Here is a 17,881-nt window from a genome sequence, read left to right as displayed (position 1 = left end):
GATCTTGGTGTTGTGGGTTCGAGCCCACATTGGGTATAGAGATTACTTAAAAAAAATAAAATTTAAAGTGACTTGTAAAAGTAACTTTTCACATATTTAATCTTGAAAGAATTGTAATTTTTCAGACAAAACAAACCATTACTTCATATATTTATTTCATTTGCCTGCTCTCTACTTTGCCCAGAGCATGCACAATAGAAATATCTATTAAAAAAATTGGTACCTCAATTCTGGAGAAGAAAAAAGTTCTGAAATTGTTTTAAAAATGTGCCAAAGTCCATACCTGATTTTTTAATGATGAAAGAATATATTCTTTTTCATGGCGGGAGATTGCCTTGTGAGTTTCAGGCTTATCACTAACTAACAAGATCCATAAAATAAACCAAATGATGCCAACTATACCTTAGAATAGAAAAATAAATTAAATAAAATTAGAATGCACCAACAGCAATTTTAACATGTCTTGAAAAAATTATGGAATCATAAACTTAGTGTAAAATTGTTTTCAGCTTAATGCTGATTTCAAGTTCCACTCATATCTTAATGGGATATTTGCTATCTGTATCATCTCCTATAAGTTGGGAACAGAACAATTTTAACCACATGAGTCTGCCTCTCAGAGTTTACCAAATATTTTAAAAAATAAATGTCCACAACCTATTATTTCCACAGGTATCTGGTTTTGCTTGATTTGTTTTTTGTTTAGATTGCAGATGTATTTTCTGCATGAAATGTCTACATGGCAATCTCATTTATTAAAAACATGAATCAACCTGCTAATGAGATTGAGAAATGAAAAGCCCTGGGACTGAATAAAAAGAAAAAAAGATTAAAACTACCAAGTGAGGGCATTCTACTTTGCTTGAGAAAAAAAAAAACTTTTCAAAATATAAATTTTCATAATAACCAACACAGTAATTTTTGATATTTCGTATGGCATTAAAGTCTTGAATTCAACAGCAGTTTCTACTGAGAAATATTCCAAAATTAACATCATGTCATAACTAGATCATTTTAACCATATAAAGTTAAAAAATAGATAGTCAGTATTTTAGAACTTTGTACTTTTAGGAGTTGGTAACCTCAGTGATTTGGAATATACATTTTTAAACAATTATTAGACTTCTATTACATTTTGCATTTGTTACATTATGATTTAAGTTAAATTTTTGAATAAGCTTACCAAAAAGGTAGAAGACATAAGTCCAATTCATATAGAAGCAAATTATTCCAGAAAGAGGAAGAGAAATTACTGTCCCAAGCTGTGCTCCTAGAACAACAAAGATTTTGTAAACTTTGAGGAGAAATGAACAAGGAGGGGACAGATTTATTGCTTAAAGGAGATGGCTAACAGATTCCCTCAAGGAATCATTTACTAGAAAATCCACAGTTTATAAAATGTACACATTAATATGTAATTACATTAGTTACAACTATGTAGCTGTTGATGAATTAGAATGTATCATCAATATAGGACCTATCATAACATGAGCTAGTAAATGACACATTACTAGTAAATGTGTTAGAAATCCAGGTGTTTGGGGGAAGGTTCAAATATGGTCTCTAAGGCTGATAAACATAATGTACTGCAGTATACTTGATGATATAAGAATGAAGCTTTTAGTAATGTAATTTCCCAAAATATATTACAAACAATTGTTTCAGATAAATAAATAATGAAATTCTTTTTTTTTTTTGTTTGTTTTTTGAGAAAGGGAGAGCATGAGTGGGAGAGAGGGGCAGAGGGGGAGAGAGAGAGAGAGAGAGAGAGAGAGAGAGAGAGAGAGAGAGAGAGAATCTTAAGCAGGCTCCATGCTCAGAGCAGAGCCCAACACAAGGCTTGATCCCATGACCCTGGGATCATGACCTGAGATGAAATCAAGAGTTGGACACTTAACCGACTAAACCACTCAGGTGCCTTGAAATTAATTTTCATCATCAAATAGAAGATATCTTAATAGGTACAGTGGCAGCTAAAATAATCAGATATTGTTTCTGGTCTCAAGTTTAAGTCTTATGTAGGAGACAAAAATAAACAAATAATTATCACATCTTAGAAAGTGTTAAGTGTCACAGGGCAATGTGGAAGTTCAAACATGGGACAGATTACCTCTGACTTATAGAGGTCAGGAAAAGATATATGAAGCAGCAATAGACTTTGAAAGACAGGTGAGATTTTTGTCTTGTAGAAACAAGGTAAGAAAGATGATATGGAGGCAGATGTAATAGGATGAGTAAAGGAATGGATGTAGGGAAGCAGAGAGTGAGTTTGGGAACTTCACTCGGGTAAAGGAAAGGAATAGAAGGTAAAGGCTGGAAAAATAGGTTGGATAGTTACTGAATATCTACTTTACTTCAGACACTGTGTGTCAGGGACCAGGCTAGTGAAAATGAAGTGGTGAAGACTATAAAGAATCTTGACCCACAGTTCAGGCTTAGACTTTACTCAATAGGTAAAGAGGAACCACAGGTAGTACCTGCTCATGAACTATCATCAGATTTCTCACATCAATCTCTACATCGCTGTCAGAATCATTTTCTTAAAATGTAAATCGGATCATGTCTCTCTCTTGATTCAAAACCTCTGATGTCTCCCCATTGTGTTTTGGAGGAAAAAAATCCCAAATCTACTTTTCTTCCTGTGGCCTGTAAGGTCTGATATAATCTGGCCCATGTATATTTCTCCAACCTCATCTTATGCCATTATGCCCTTTATTCATTAAGTGCTAGCCACCCACAGTGGTTTTTCATTTCTTTGAACTCTTATGTCCTGCCTGAGAGCCCTTGTACATGCTGTTCCGGTTGGCTGGAATGCTCCTCCTTCTGCTCTTTGCATGACTGATTCATTCTTATCCTTCAGATTTTAGCTTAAAAGTCACCACAGAGAGGTCTTTCTCAGCCAATGTATTTAAAAGCAGTCAGTCCAAAAGTTTTCATTCAGTGTATGATCTGGTAAAATTATAATTCATATATAAAGCTTATGCTATCTCACCCATAGATCAAAATGTTGGCAAATGCAGAGAAAAAAGATGTATGAAGAGTGAGACTGAGAATCATGATATGCTCATTAGACAATCAAATGAGAAATCAGAAGGGGCACCTGGGTGGCTCAGTTGATTAAGCGTATGACTCTTGACTTCAGCTCAGGTCATGATCTCACGGTTTGTGAGTTTGAGCCCCACATCAGGCTCTGTGCTGGCAGTATGGAGCCTGCTTGAGATTCTCTGTCTCCCTCTCTGTCCCTCCCCTGTTTGTGCTTTTTTTCTCTCAAAAATAAATAAACATTTACAAAAAAAAAAAAATTGAAATCACACTTTAAGGACAAAAGTGTTCAGCTTTCCAGCTATTGGACCTTAAAAAAGAAAAAAAAAAAAAACCCGTGGCATTCACAACTGAATAAGCAACATGTTTTGAAATAACTGATGGCAGATGGAGAAAATGATATTAGTTAAGTAAGCCGCATTGCTATATGTTAAGCCAAAGAAAAAAATTAATAATAAAATTATATCTCTAAAACTTAATTTTCACGTAAAGGAGGCATCTAACATCATTCTGGTGTGCAGGTGTTTGTTTTTTTTTTTAATCCAAGGCTGATATACACATGTAGCAAAATTTATATAAGAATAGTTGCCTTACCCGCATATGAAATGCTAAGAAGCTTGCTTCGTTCAAGAGGGGGAGCCCAAGAAGACCACATGGCATGCATAGCTGGAAATGTAACACCCTGAGGAGAGGAAAAAGATATTTCTGCTGAAATACAAGGTAGATTTGTGAATGTTTTAAATTCAGTTGAGTATTTTGTTGTAAGAGAAATTTCTGGATAAGAATCAAACTAGAATCAGGTTCCATGAAGTGAGATGCCTCTACAGTCTTGAGTGAAAATACCTTCTAGTGAAATACTTTCAAAGTCTCAACAAAGATTGATTCTGTCAATTGGCCTGAGGACTCCAGGGTAAGGGTTACAATAAGTCTAAAAGAAGGTACTGAATGATGACATAAAGGAATCCCTCTCAAGGTCAATTTTATTCATTTACTTTATTAATGGCCTGAATGAAATGGGAATATTACCAATATATAACTTTAAAAAATGCTGAGCTAATGCTTTGGCGTACTGGAAGAAAATTCAAATTGACCTTAATCAACAAGAAAAATTGTCCTACAAAAAACCCCGATGAATTGAATTAGAGCATTTATAGTCTTCCCCCCCACCCTCGATGATAACTAGCCTAGTAAATGCCAATTACTGATATAAAGGGGCTGGAACTGGGCAGGCAGGAGAGTCACAGAGACTTGGGAGAGGAGGAGATGCTGGAGGAGAATGGGAGGGAATAGATTTTGGTATATTCAAAGAAGTGGATTCATAGCTCTCTTTGGCCACTAACTGTGCAGCTTCACAAAGATTAGTTAACTTCCTGGAACTTCAATTTCTTTACCTGTAAAACAAATACAATACTTCCTATCTTGCACGATTGTTGTAAAGCCAATAGCTAGTGCTATTATTAGTGGAGATAAGAATAAATGCTTTAACACTTTGTACTTTCTGCTGATTCCTTCAAAAACAAAAAATGGGGCAAGAAATACCAACAGAAGGCACAAATGATTTAGGCAGCATTGCAAGTTGATAAGAATTTGTATCATAGAGCAACCACAGGATGAGTCATTACAGAATAAAGATTAAGGTGTTGGGAAACATCTACAGAGATTATGTTGTAGAAAACTTCATTATAAAACCCTAGGGACAATGTAGGTATATTTATGGTGAATCCTGCTAGGGAGGAAAGATGCTGACTTAAGTTTATGGATTAGGCAATGTACATATGATATATACTGGAGGAACAGAGAAATACAAAAGAACAAACACAACTTCTGTTTAGATGTAACAAGGTTACTTGAGAGAGTAGTATTAATATAACCAATATACTATAATGCTAAATTAGTGGCATAAACAGACAAGAAGCTAACATATGGGAATATATTCAGCAAGGAGATTCAATATCTGGATCAGAGAAATTATGCTGCACTAAGTATATTTTACTTAGGTAAGGAGAAGAGGAACCTGGTAATAGGGGAGTAATTCTTATTTTGTAGTCAAAACAGTTTATTTAGCACATCTCTATTTGATAAGGACAAAATAAGATTGCTTATTAAGTGATCAAAGCTTAAATTTAAACAGTATTTGGCAATCTCTAAAGCACTCTAGCAATCATTATCACATCTGAGCTGTGACTGAGGATGGGGCATGTAGTTTAGTCCCAATTTTAAAAATGATGGAACTGAGGTCTAGAGATTAGGGCTTACCTACGGTTTCACCATTAGATACAGTGGAGTTGTTATCCAAACTCTGATCTTGTGACTCTAGTCAGTGTTTTTCCAACACAGCATGTACATTGCTACTACTAACTTTCATTCTTTTAAAAAAAAAATTTTTTTTAATGTTTATTTATTTTTCAGAGAGACAGAGCATGAGTGGTGGAGGGGCAGAGAGAGAGGGAGGCACAGAATCCGAATCAGGCTCCAGGCTGCTTCTGAGATGTCAGCACAGAGCCTGACACGGGGCTAGAACCCACGAGCTGTGAGATCATGACCTGAGCTGAAGTCGGACACTTAACTGACTGAGCCACCCAGGCGCCCCCTAACTTTCATTCTATATACCAAACCCAGAGGACACTATTTCGCTTGGGTTAAAGAAATGTTAAGAGCAAAATAAATATATGCTTCCATTTCATAGGTAGAAGTGCAAAGTTAGAAACAAAAAGAGATCATTATTTAAAGATAGAGGTACATATGATGAAATGCAAAAGAGAAGTGGAAAGGAAATGAAAGATAAGGAATTAAAATTTTCAAAAGTGATAAAAAATCTTAGGAGTAGAGGAAAAAACAGATAAAAACTGATAACAATTCTCAAAGCAGCAGAAAGGCCAGAAAAATCATAAAACCAAAGATAGTTATAAAAAATGATAAATTATTTGTCTCTAAGTTCCAGAACCAGAAAAAAGAACAAAGAGGAAGCTCTATGAATAACAACACATTTAAAAGTAAAACAAGGCAATTTGACAAACCACTGTGTAAAGTGTGTTTTAGATCTGGGCAATCAATTAATGATAAAGCAGAGATAAACCAGCAAAAGTTCAAGAGGTAAAGATGGTCTATCTTAACCATTTTAATAGTCATTTCTTTTCTTTTCTTTTTCATTTTTAAATGTTTTAGTATTTATTTTTGAGAGAGAGAGAGCGAGCGAGTGAGCAAGCATGAATGGGGCAGGGGCAGAGAGAAAGGGAGACACAATCCGAAGTAGGCTCCAGGCTCTGAGCTGTCAGCACAGAGCCGGATGCGGGGCTTGAACCCACAAACTGCGAGATCATGACCTTAGCTGAAGTCAGATGTTCCTCTAGTCATTTATTTTCTTATCTCCTGAAGTAAGAGTCAGAAGACCTGTGAAATGTTCCCTGGGAAATGTTTTCTCTGAGTTTTTAGCAAAGCTTCCAGTTTCATCATGTTCCCACCTGAGAACCCATTGACCTCACTGATATGAAATCAACTCGAATTATTTTCTAGTTAATCACTTCTCTTTTTTTTCAATTTGAGAGAGAGAGAGAGGGTGTGTACAGGGGAGAGGGGCAGAGAGAGAGAGAGAGAGAGAGAGAGAGAGAGGGAATCTCAAGCAGGCTCCAAGCTCAGCATAGAACCTGAAGCAGAGCTGGATCCCACAACCCTGGGATCATGACCTGAGCCGAAATAAAGGGTTGGACACTCAACCAACTGAGCCACCCAGGCACCCCATTAATCATCCTTCTAATTAAAAAATAAGTCCTATCTTCTGATGTCAACTGTTGGTTTATATTCATACCAAAGAATGATAATTTTAAGGAGGTAAGAAAGTGATACGGGCTAAGAGGAAAAACAAAACAGAGAAAAAGATTACCTCTCCTAGTCCTTCTAGGGCCCTGAGTACAATGAGGGCTCCAACTCCAAAATCTGCAGCAACAGGAGTGAACAGGGTGAAGATGGCTGTGCCAAGGATCCCAAATCCTAGCAGCAGTTTCCCGCCCACTTTGCTGGCAATATATCCTCCAGGAATCTGGGTGATGATGTAGCCATAAAAAAAAGAACCGAGAATCCATCCTTGTGTTTCTGCATCCCACTGGTACCTTTTACCCTATAAAGAGCAGGAGGATAAAAATAACATTTTAAGACGTTGACTAAACAGCTCTTTTGTCTAATTGGCATCTAAGTACACATAAATGTAATTTTGAATCACTGTTTTCGAGTGAAGAACTTGCAAATTTTCTACTAGGTAGGTGAGTCACCACAACACAGACATGCCACTTCTAGAAGAGAATAAAAATAATTGAAAGCCGTAAACTGCAAGAAGGCTCGCTATTTTATGAAACTAGACTCTAGGATGAGTTGTAGAGGCTTTGTAATGACCATGACCAAGAAGGACCAAAAAACAGGTACAGGTTCAATCCAGAAATTCTACTAAACAGAATACTGTATGGGCTGAGCTAGGCTTTGGAGCCAGGCCTGGGTTCAAGCCTCACTCTTTTACTTACTGGATTTGTGATCTGGGAAGTTAAATGAAAAAGGCCTGACACACATGAAGTGTTCACTTAATGTTGGTTATTAGTATGCATAAATATAGATCATTAATATCTCCCCAATTCAGAACAAACACTTGAACAAGCATAAAGAACAAGACGAAAGAACAAGAATTTAAACCAAGCCATAAACTTCATGTGAGTAGGAAATGTCTTTTAATTAGTAGCAGCACACAGTAAGGTAATGATGAAGATTTAGTGACTAATCAGAATATCTGACATCTTTAATGCATGTAGTTGTATCACTGAGCCAATGTGTCAAGAACAATTGCAGGATTTGTTTTTACTGCTGATATAAGGCAGATGAATACAATTTAGCTAGGTCAACGAAAGCACTTGCCAAAAGGAAAGATACAAAGCACCCCTCTAATTATCCTTATTTGCAGTATTAATTTGTAGCTTATCTGTGGAATTATTGGACTTCATGAACTGTCCAGCAGTTATAAGTCATAGGTTGAAGTAGGAAAAGTGGGTGATGTGAACCCAAATATGAATTCAGCAACATTATTAAGGTCAAATAAAATTTTTTTTGGCAAGTCACTATTTTGTATGTATGCTTGTTTAGGCAAAAACTTCCTGTGCTTGAATGCTCTTGTTTATAAATGGCAGAGGAGACTAACCCAAGTGTGATCTGGCTTCTTCGTGAACCCTGGGAATGGATGAAAATATGCTCATAAAAAAGGACACCAGCCTTTTCTCCTTTTCTTTCTGTCTGATAAGCAAAATAAAGTGTTTAAAGTATATAAAACTCAATTCTGAACAAATGATGAGCACACACTTATCAATTCTACTATAACATGAAGCAGGCAAAGTAACTTAAGCAGTTTAGGTTAAGCATAACGTAAGTTTTAGAAAAAGAATGTCCTAAAAGACTGACCTGTTCTTATTTTTCATACTGCAGATGACCCAAGCTTTCCTGCAACCATAACCTTTTAAGCAAAACAGCTATTGAACAAAAGTCCCATAAAAATTATTCAGCAACATCTAAAACAATCAAATTTTCTGGTATGCTAAACGGGTTTTTCCAAATTATCTTCAAGGATGATTGGTATGTTTATAGAGGAAACTGAAAAACTACTTTTCAAACAGATCAAGGTGTATTACACCAAGTAGCAGTAGCTGTAGTTATGTTACTGTTCAACTAGTTCCTGGAAAAACACAAAGGAAAAAGACTCAGCTTACATGAATCAAGTGTTGATGGTTTCTATAGGATGAAGAAAGACTTTTCAGTATTTTCACTTGGTCATATTTTAGGAATAAGACTGTTTATAAAGTAGCACTTACCGTTTGATTATGAAGAACTTTTATGGGAGCAGAATGCTCTGCACACTCCTTGGAAGTTTTATTATCTGCTAAAGTCGTATTTGAATCTATCATATCCACCAATGCCACGCTCAGATTCACCCGTAATGCATAGAGAACGAAGAAACCAAAAAAAGCCAACACTGCTAAGTTATAACGAGCAGAGCCGCACACTGGAGCTGAAATACATATTGGGGGACAACTTTCACTAGAAGAATAACTTAGGTGATATTGTCTAAATTACTAAAAAGGTTACTTTTTAGAAGTACACAAATTCATAAATCATGAATATTTTTCTGAGAATAATCTCAGGTTGAGCATATCTGAAAACATTTATCAAAGAGAATTTGTTCTCAGCAGCTGTAGTTTTGATACACATGTAACACATGAGAGCCTGAACTGTAAGACAGTTTTTTAAAACACGAAGGCAATAGCTTTACCAACTCTGCTCAGAAAGATCTCCATTACAGCCTCAGAACTGTCAGTTGACAAAGATATGAGAAAAAAAGATAAGGGGTTTAATGGCATCACTGTTTCTGAAAAACTATCTAAATCATGGCCGATAAGTACTAGAGTATTCACCACAGCATAGCACACATACTACTGACTATGGATTAGCGGCCATCTCACTGTAATTGTAGCACAGCACAAAAATTTCCTGCCAAGGCTAGGGCCTGAAACTCCTCTTGATAAATTTCTTACCTTGAAAAGTATCCTCAGAGGCTGGGTTTGAATCAGAAGCCATGATTAACACTTAAGGTCCTCCTAAACTAAATGTGTTTAAGAATCCAGAAGCAAACTTGCAGAATCTATGACAGTTGCAGCATCTGTGACAGTTGCTGAGTTGATCATGCTTAAAGGGCCCACATTAAAAAAGGAAGTAAGTGAAGGTACCACAAGGATAAAAAAAAAAATGAAGGCGGAATGGCTGGAGGAACCAATGAAAGAAAGATCATGTGAGAGGAGGAGTTTTGATCTATTTTTTACTGTAATTACAGGCGTATGCACATTATTCTGTCTTTTCCTTCTTTTACTGAGTTGCAGAATTGGAGAGGGGACAGGAATTTAGGAAGTTAAGGTTGATTGATCCCTTAGTGACAGAAAGAGTGGCTAATCCAGGGTCTTACACCTTTAAGTTTGGTAAGCACTGAGAGAGAAATAGCTGTTGAAAGACATGAACATCTGTTTTACTTGGTTCAATACCTATGTATGAATATAAGTATGCTTTATTTGGGTAATTACATATTAATACTACATACACATTTTTCCCCTACTCAGGAATCCTGGTGTTTTCATTTACCTACCCTCAAACAAAAATATATTTTTCAGAGTACAAAGGTCTTGGTACTGATTCAGACTGACTGATTCAGACTGAAGCATTAATGAATATGGCATGACTATACTTAGGGATGTTCTTAAATACTATGATCAAACTCACTTTCCTATAAGCCTTCAGACACTTAACAACTGCTATCAGTGTTTCTTCTGTGTAGGCATTACATCACTTATGACAGAACTTTGCAATTGACTCCTTTTGGAGGAGTACAGCTATTAGAATTATGGCACCACTGCCATTGTTAGACCTAGATCTGTGAGAACTGTATTTCTAAAGCTCCATTCATGCTGTCTGTGTTACCTGAATCTAGAAACGTTTGCTCTCTGCTCCAACCAATGGGCTGCTATCTAGTTAGGGAGGCTTTGGATAGTGCAAGGCATGTTTTATCATTGCTCTGTGCCAGTAATACAAAGAAATCTGGATGGGGCCTCATAATCTTGCCAAATTTGGACAACCAAAATGTGTTACTCAGTGTAATTTGGAGTAAGAAAACTCCAGATATATGCACTGTCTGCTTTGCCAAAGTATTATTTACAAAGTTCATTACCTACTTCAGCAGAGGAGTGACAACAGGTAATTGTGGTTTCAAGAGCTTCTCTGGTTGCTGTGTGTAAATTACAAAGGGAGAAAAGTGTGAATCATGGTAGAAGATGTAGACTCAGAAAAGTCACTTAAGGGACTATTAGAGTTTTTCAGGAAAGAGATGAAGGTGGCTTTAACTAGGATAAAGCAGAGGCAATGGAGAGAAATGGGCAGATTTGAGATAAATTTAAAAGCAGAACTGACTGGCCTTGCCTACACATTAGATGTGGCAGTAAGTGAAAGGAAGGGGGGAAGTTACTAGTAATTCAGCTTACTAATTAGTCCAGACAACTTTATTTTATGCTATTCTGACTTGTAATGTTATTACTCCTTTCTATCCTATTTGCAGTTACCATATTTTATTGTAATCAGTTTCTCCCCATGTGATGCTTTATTTGGACTATGACATACCCTTTTTGTAAAAAATTTTAATGTTTTGTTTTTATTTTTGAGAGAGAGACAGAGAGACAGAGTGCAAGTGGGGGAGGGGCAGAGAGAGGGAGACCCAGAATCTGAAGCAGGCTCTAGGCTCTGAGCTGTTAGCACAGAGCCCAACACAGGGCTCGAACTCATGAACCACAAGATCATGACCTGAGCCGAAGTCAGATGCTTAACAGACTAAGCCACCCAGGCGCCCCTGGATTTTGATATACCTTATCCTATGAAGAAGATGTAGGGCTATAAGTTGGTGGTATTACTTGAAAATATGACAAAGAAGTTATGGATCAGGCAATTTTAACTTTCTGGGGGCACGGTCAATAATCAGAAAATAAAAAAACACAGATGTCACAAAGTATATGACTATGAGGTTTTAAGAGATACTAAAAATACATGGTTGCTACTTTATAAAAATGGTTATTGCTTACAAATCAGTCAGAAAAATTTTATTTCAAGAAAGTATGATGATTAGACAAGATGGGCCTGTGAATTTGGATAATGTTTGAAATTGGTCCAACAAAAGAACGCTTGCATCATGAAGAGATAGAACATCCATCAGGCATCTGCCACCTTGAAATCTAGTTCAAAGCAAAATCATGCTTGCATAACGAACAGAGCACCCATCAAAACAAACACCAGCTTCTAAAATATGGTTTAAACTTAGGAATGTGGAGTGGGTGTACTTGAAAGAACACAGACTAATTTAGAGAAAAGCAGACCTGAGAATGAATCTCAATCCTGAATCTCATCGTCTGTGTTTTTGGGGAAGTTACTTAATAGTTTTCATTCTCAGGTTTCTTGGCTCTTAGAATGAGGCAACCACAATGCACCTCACTGGGTTGTGTGTGGATTAAATGAAATACTCTAGGGAAGTTATGGTAAACACTCAGTAGAAGTGAGTTCCTTTCCTGTTCACCCTGGATAAAGTTATACCAATAAGATAGAGTGCCACCATATATGTGTGTAACAAGAGGCAAAGGAGTCACATTAAATTGCTTGTGTGTGTGTATGTGTGGGTGGGGGGTCGGGGAAGGCCTCTTGGAGAAAGGACATTTATACTAGTCTTCATCAATGAGTAGGAAGTCACCAGGCATTGAGAGTGAAGGGTAATTGTCTGGAAGCATCATCCATGTGGAATAAGGAAGAGTCAATCTCAACAATTAGCACACGGCAAGAGAAAATAACTCCTTGAGGCAGCAGTGAGGAGTGAAAGTGATATGCCCAGAAGGCCAGGTTTCTGTAGAAGCAAGGATGTGTGGGTGGAGGGAAGGCTGGTGAAAATCTTAGAATGCCAGGCATTTATTCATTGTGGAAGGGTTTGGCAGTGGGAAGAAGCAAGGAAGTACTGAGTAGTGAGGGAGAGACTCAGGTGGAAAATTCATGGTTGGGAGCACTGACCCATGCAGATGATGATTTTCCCTAAAGGTGGGGGGGCACTGGACACAGTGAGCACCCTTGGCCCAAGAACTGCATTACAAAAAAATTTCCTATTAGGGTGCCTGACTAGCTCTTGATCTTGGGGTTGTGAGTTCAAGCCCCATGTTTGGCATAGAGATTAAAAAAAAAATAAAAATCTTGAAGGTGACTGGGTGGCTCTGTCGGTTGAGTGTCTGACTTAGTTCACATCATGATCTTGTAATTTGTGAGTTCGAGCCCTACATTGGGCTCGCTGCTGTCAGTACGGAGCCCCGCTTCAGATCTTCTGTCCTCCTCTCTCTCTGCCCCTCCCTTGCTCACACTTTCTCTGTTTCAAAAATAAACATAAAAAAAAAAATCTTGAACATAAATACAATATATTTTGCCTTTAAAAAGGGTAATATTCAACTAGTCTTACTCTGCCTTATGGGTAATTAATTCCTGATAAATCTTTATGTATTCTTAGCTCCCAAATTAATACCCATTTATGTGAAAACACCAAATTCCACTAAAATGGATTCAGTTACACAACATGACCCAAATGACCCAATGACCCAAGGCCATTTGCCTTCGTTCTATAACATGGTTGCTCTCTACCAGCACACCATACCTTACATTTAATACACAAAGTATATTTGTGAAACTCAGTGCTTGTGTAATTGAGCCCTGAATGTAACCCCTGCAACAGAACAGTAGAGGCAAAAAACAAAAGGAAACACCACTCTCCCCATTAATGAAAACAAAGCATAGAATGAACTGTTACAAGTTAGGAATCACAAGTTCCAATAGAGTGTGACCATGAAGAATGGGGACATCATTTTACTGTGCCGAGGTTCTCTGAGGAATGCAAAACCCAGATGGTCTTCACTGATAATAATGATAATGATAATAATAGTAATAGTAACATTTACTATGTGCCAAACTCTTCTAGGCACTTCCTATTAGCTCATTTAATCCTCACAATAACCCTGTAAGTTAGGTATACTATTTTCCTTGATTTATTGATAAGGAATGCATAGAGAGCTTAGGTAATTGCTGAAGCTCACAGAACAAGTTAGCAGAGCTGGGTTTGGAAGTTAGTTAGGCACTCTGGCTCCAGATCCATGCTCTGTCTTTAAACACAAAGAAATGTCTTAGAAGCCCTAAAACTTGTTTTTCCTGAGTGAACACATTTTTGTGCAACAGTATTTTGATAACCCACTTAATCAAATATAAGGCACATGTCATTCATACAAAAGTAAACCTTCAACCGGTATAAAGTGTGAGGAATGCATTTTTATGTGTGGGAGGGGAAGCTTTGCTCTTCCTTGCTTAGTTCCCTCCCTTCCTCCTACCTAAATTAAGCAGAAAAATCTATAGACTTCCTATTGTTTATCAGTGTTGGGCCAGCTTTTCCCCATCATTTTGGTGTGCATCTCTGAAATCCACCAGGCTGAGTGAAAGCAGATGCTTAAGAGGCAAACAATAATTGGGTTACTGAAAATTCCATCATATTACATCAACCTGAGTGGTATTAATTCTTAACACTAAAGAAACATATCTTAATTTTAGCTCTCTTAATAAAGAAACACTATGTATAATTTAAAACCATGTCCTCTTACTGATGGTGGAGTAGGGAACTTGTAAATTTGTGATGGATCAAGTAAAAATGATTAAGCATTTTTCAAATACGAATTTCTCAAATATAACACAAATGTGGCTACATGCAACCTTTGGGATGTAACCTCTGTGGCCCTCGGATGTCTATGTATACAATGATGCACCACCAGATGGTAGTTTCTAAGTTCTTTTTACTACTGTAAAATTTTACAACTGATATTTTATCAGCTTTTCTCTTCTTAAAATCATTAAGTATACACTTAGGCATAGATAAGGTACAGACATATATATTTTCTCAACTGCAACAGGATATAGTAGTCTCTAGGGAATATCTTGATTATGGCATTTGTTTTGTATTTCCGTAATAGATTATTTTACAGAAGAAAATTATAGAAAGCTAACAGCTATGCCACAGAAAAAGTGCAGTTTACGGAACTAAGTCCAATTTCTAGGTAAAACGTCACTGGTACAGTATTTACACTGAGCCTCCTCTAAAATAAGCTCCCAGCTGCTGGATGGAGCTCTGACGTTGCCACATCTACTGCCACCATCTGGTAATGTTAAAAACAAATAAAAAAGATACCACAGGACTACCCTATTCTTGGTCAGGAAAAGTCAAATTTCTAATTCAACTCTGTTTCTCATGCACACATCTTTGAAACTACAGAATGCCTGCAAACGGATTTGTTCTTTATTTTTAATTACTTTCAAAGAAGTTACATTTAAAAAATATTAAATAGTAATATATTTTAACTTCCCCAAATTCACGGAAGATACGTTAAGTACTTCTATTTGTTGCAAGGCCTTTGACAAGTTATCTTAGAGCTTTATAGATATCCTATCTTGAGGATAACTAAATTGTTTTCTAACTTAAATCGTGGACTGCTACGATGTAATCGTAGACTACCATACGGAAAAAAAAAAATGTGTGCACAAGTTCAAGATATTCGGTGGGTTATGCAAGTTTTCCTCCGTATACACACAACATGTTAACCTCAATCCTGTTTTTCGGTCTCCCCTCTCCGCCCCAGGAGCTACCAGATTACAAGTTGGCGGACAGCAGCTGCGGAAACCTGGCGGTGACAGGGAAGGAGACCTAGCAGTTCCGTCCAACCCTTTGCCCACCCATCTGCAGGCATCTCTCCCAGTTTGCTCTTACACCGGGTCCTCTGCCCGGCCCTTTGCCCATTGATTTGCTGGTTCTCCTCCAATGCATTCTTCCACAGGGTGCCCCGCTTGATGTTATCGAAAACTGCCAGGAGCCCAGCGCCTGCGGCGCCCAGCAGCTCCCGCCCAGACCCTTCAGGGCTGCACCTGCCGAGGCCCCACCCGAGACTTCAGCGCTGCCTGGCCTCAAGGTCCCCGCCAGACCCCAGAGCAGCTTCTGGGCACCTGGGCAGGAGGGGGCTGAGCAGGGCGGGGAATGGATCCCGCTCCTCGAATTCCCTCGCGCCTTGGCTTCCCTTTCTCAAGACCCCTTGAGGGGCAGCAGCTCTGGTCCCATCTGCCAAGGACGAGCATACCCTGGCCACCCCCGCCCTCGGACAGCTTCGCTACTCACCGGCTTCCACCCGCGGGGTGCTCTGCAGCAAGGGCGTCCTATCTGAGCCCTCCTCGCCATCGCTGGAGGCCAGGCCCCGAACCGGGGACCTCATGACGCCTCCGAGGAGCAGGCGTGCGATACCTGCAGAAAGGAGAGCGGCGGCCGGACAGCCGAAGGCCTGGGCCGCGCGGGCACAGCCCCGGGCCTGGCACCGCCCCTCGGCTGCGTTCGTCACCGCGGCACCGCCCACAGCCGGCTGCGCCGCCTCCTCCTCCGCCGCCATCTTAGGTTCGGGCAACTCTGGAGCGGTTGGGCGGGGGAAAGCAGAATTCTGGGAGTTGTGGCCTGGCGGGGCGAGGTCAGTGTTTTCTCGGCCCTGGGGCTCTGGGCTTGTCGGATCGTCGGTGTTCTGAGGAAAACCCCTCTTGCGCCCCCTTGTAAAGTTTAGGGGCTGCTCCTGCGGGAGCCGGATTGAATGGGACCCTTCAGGAGGCAACGACTTGAATCGCGCATAATTAAGGGAGAGGGCTTGGAGCAAATTTAGAAGTGGGTGGTGTGTATTTGACGTTCATTTATCAGTAGTAAATTGCCATGAATATCAGCAGTCCTGGTACTATCTACCCGCCCAGCATATTGTCCCTAAAGGAGCTTTTGAGGAGGAAAAAACTGAATGGACACATATTGTTCGTTCCTATGAAATAGCTGATTTTGTGGGTCAAAAAAGCCAATGTTGTCAGTTTCACATTCAATTTATAGAATCCTCTAATATGTGTGTGTAATGTCTCCCTAGTTCTAATTCGAATAGCAACTTCTGGCATTTGCTGACTCTGGGAAAGAGTAAAAGGGACCAGTCTGCCTAGGGGGTGGGGTGGGGAATTGGGGGATGGGGCAGTGGGAGTGGGACGGAGGTGGGCCTGCGGTCCTGACCACAGGTTTCAGTTGAGCTGTTATCGTGAGTAATAAAGTCCTGGAGAAAGGAAAAATAAGATGTGGTAGATGACCTTGGGGAGTTCAGTGTAGTCGGGGAAGACTCACAGACCAGTAAAAACCAGGTCAGGGGCTTGGTGAGATCCATGAGGGACCGAATGGGAGGGTTAACCTTACCCAGCACGGAGGGTGAAGATTTCTGAGGTTCTCTCTCACCTCCAGATCAGTAAATGCCAGGAGAGTTACCAAGTGAAAACAACAAATCAAGCCTTGTTTCTGAGTTACTGAAATGACAATGCAGATTGTAAGCTCTTCAAGGGGGGTAGGGGGTGGGATTCTGGCCTTTTTGGAGTCTTCTACAGCAATGCCACTCAAACTTGACTATGGGTGAAATTACCCCGCAGAGCCTCTTAAAATGCGAATTCGGATCTATCAGCTCTGGTGTGACAGTTAATTTTATGTGTCAACCTGCAGGGTGTTTTGGATGAGGTTAACATTTAAATCAGTGAGCTCTGGCTAAAGCAGATTGCCCTCTATAATGTGAGTTGAATTTATTCAATCTAAGGCCTGAATAGAACAAAAGACCCCACTCCCCAGCCAAGGGGTAGTTGTCCAGCAGACTGCCTTTACACATCATTTGCAACACAGTCTCTCTTGGGTGTCTACGCTGCAGGTTCACACTGCAGATTTGACTCCCCAGCTTTCATAATTGCATAAGCCAATTCCTTATATAACTCTCTCTCTCTCTCTCTCTCTCTCTCTCTCTCTCTCTCTCTCTCTCGGTTCTGTTTCTCTAGGAAACCCTGACTAATACATCTGGAATGGGCCTGAGAATCTGTATTGCTAAGAAGCAATGAATAACAAGTTTATAGAAGACTTGGAATAAGGATTCCAACATATATGAAAAATTTCAAACCAGAAGAGGCCTCCCTCATTTTTAAAAATATGCTTTTTATTTAAGAGTTTTAGGTTTATAGGAAAGTTGCAGAGATAGTACAGTGAGTGCCCTCTACTCTTTACCTGGTTTGACCTCTTAAGATCTTACAATACTTTGATATGTTGGTCACAGCTGATTAGCCAATATTGATAGGTTATTAAACTGAAGTTCATATTTTATTCAGATTCCTTTAGTTTTTACCT

At 39.1% G+C, this 17,881-nt stretch overlaps 1 protein-coding gene across 4 annotated transcripts in view; it reads right to left on the bottom strand.

The window, feature by feature from the left end:
• Positions 1–15,958, bottom strand: part of SLC17A5 (solute carrier family 17 member 5) — a 52,854-nt gene extending 36,896 nt beyond the window's left edge. For 3 of the 4 annotated variants that reach the window (XM_047102544.1, XM_047102546.1, XM_047102543.1), the window contains exons 1-6: positions 15,833–15,958; positions 8,883–9,079; positions 6,923–7,156; positions 3,637–3,724; positions 1,184–1,270; positions 284–402 (exon numbers count right to left, since the gene is read on the bottom strand). In XM_047102544.1, coding sequence (XP_046958500.1) covers positions 284–402; positions 1,184–1,270; positions 3,637–3,724; positions 6,923–7,156; positions 8,883–9,079; positions 15,833–15,926 — 819 coding nt within the window. In that variant the 5' untranslated portion in view covers positions 15,927–15,958. The remainder of the gene's footprint in view (positions 1–283; positions 403–1,183; positions 1,271–3,636; positions 3,725–6,922; positions 7,157–8,882; positions 9,080–15,832) is intronic. The other variant, XM_047102547.1, reaches the window with a different exon arrangement.
• Between the last annotated feature and the right edge of the window lie 1,923 nt (positions 15,959–17,881).

The sequence above is a fragment of the Lynx rufus genome, unplaced genomic scaffold (genome assembly GCF_022079265.1).
Source record: "Lynx rufus isolate CCGP_SWC_20201006 ecotype Redwood Valley unplaced genomic scaffold, mLynRuf1.p SCAF_6, whole genome shotgun sequence".
NCBI classification, from domain to species: Eukaryota; Metazoa; Chordata; class Mammalia; order Carnivora; family Felidae; genus Lynx; species Lynx rufus.
Note: the sequence above shows the minus strand (reverse complement) of the source record. Positions and strands in the feature narration are given on the sequence as shown.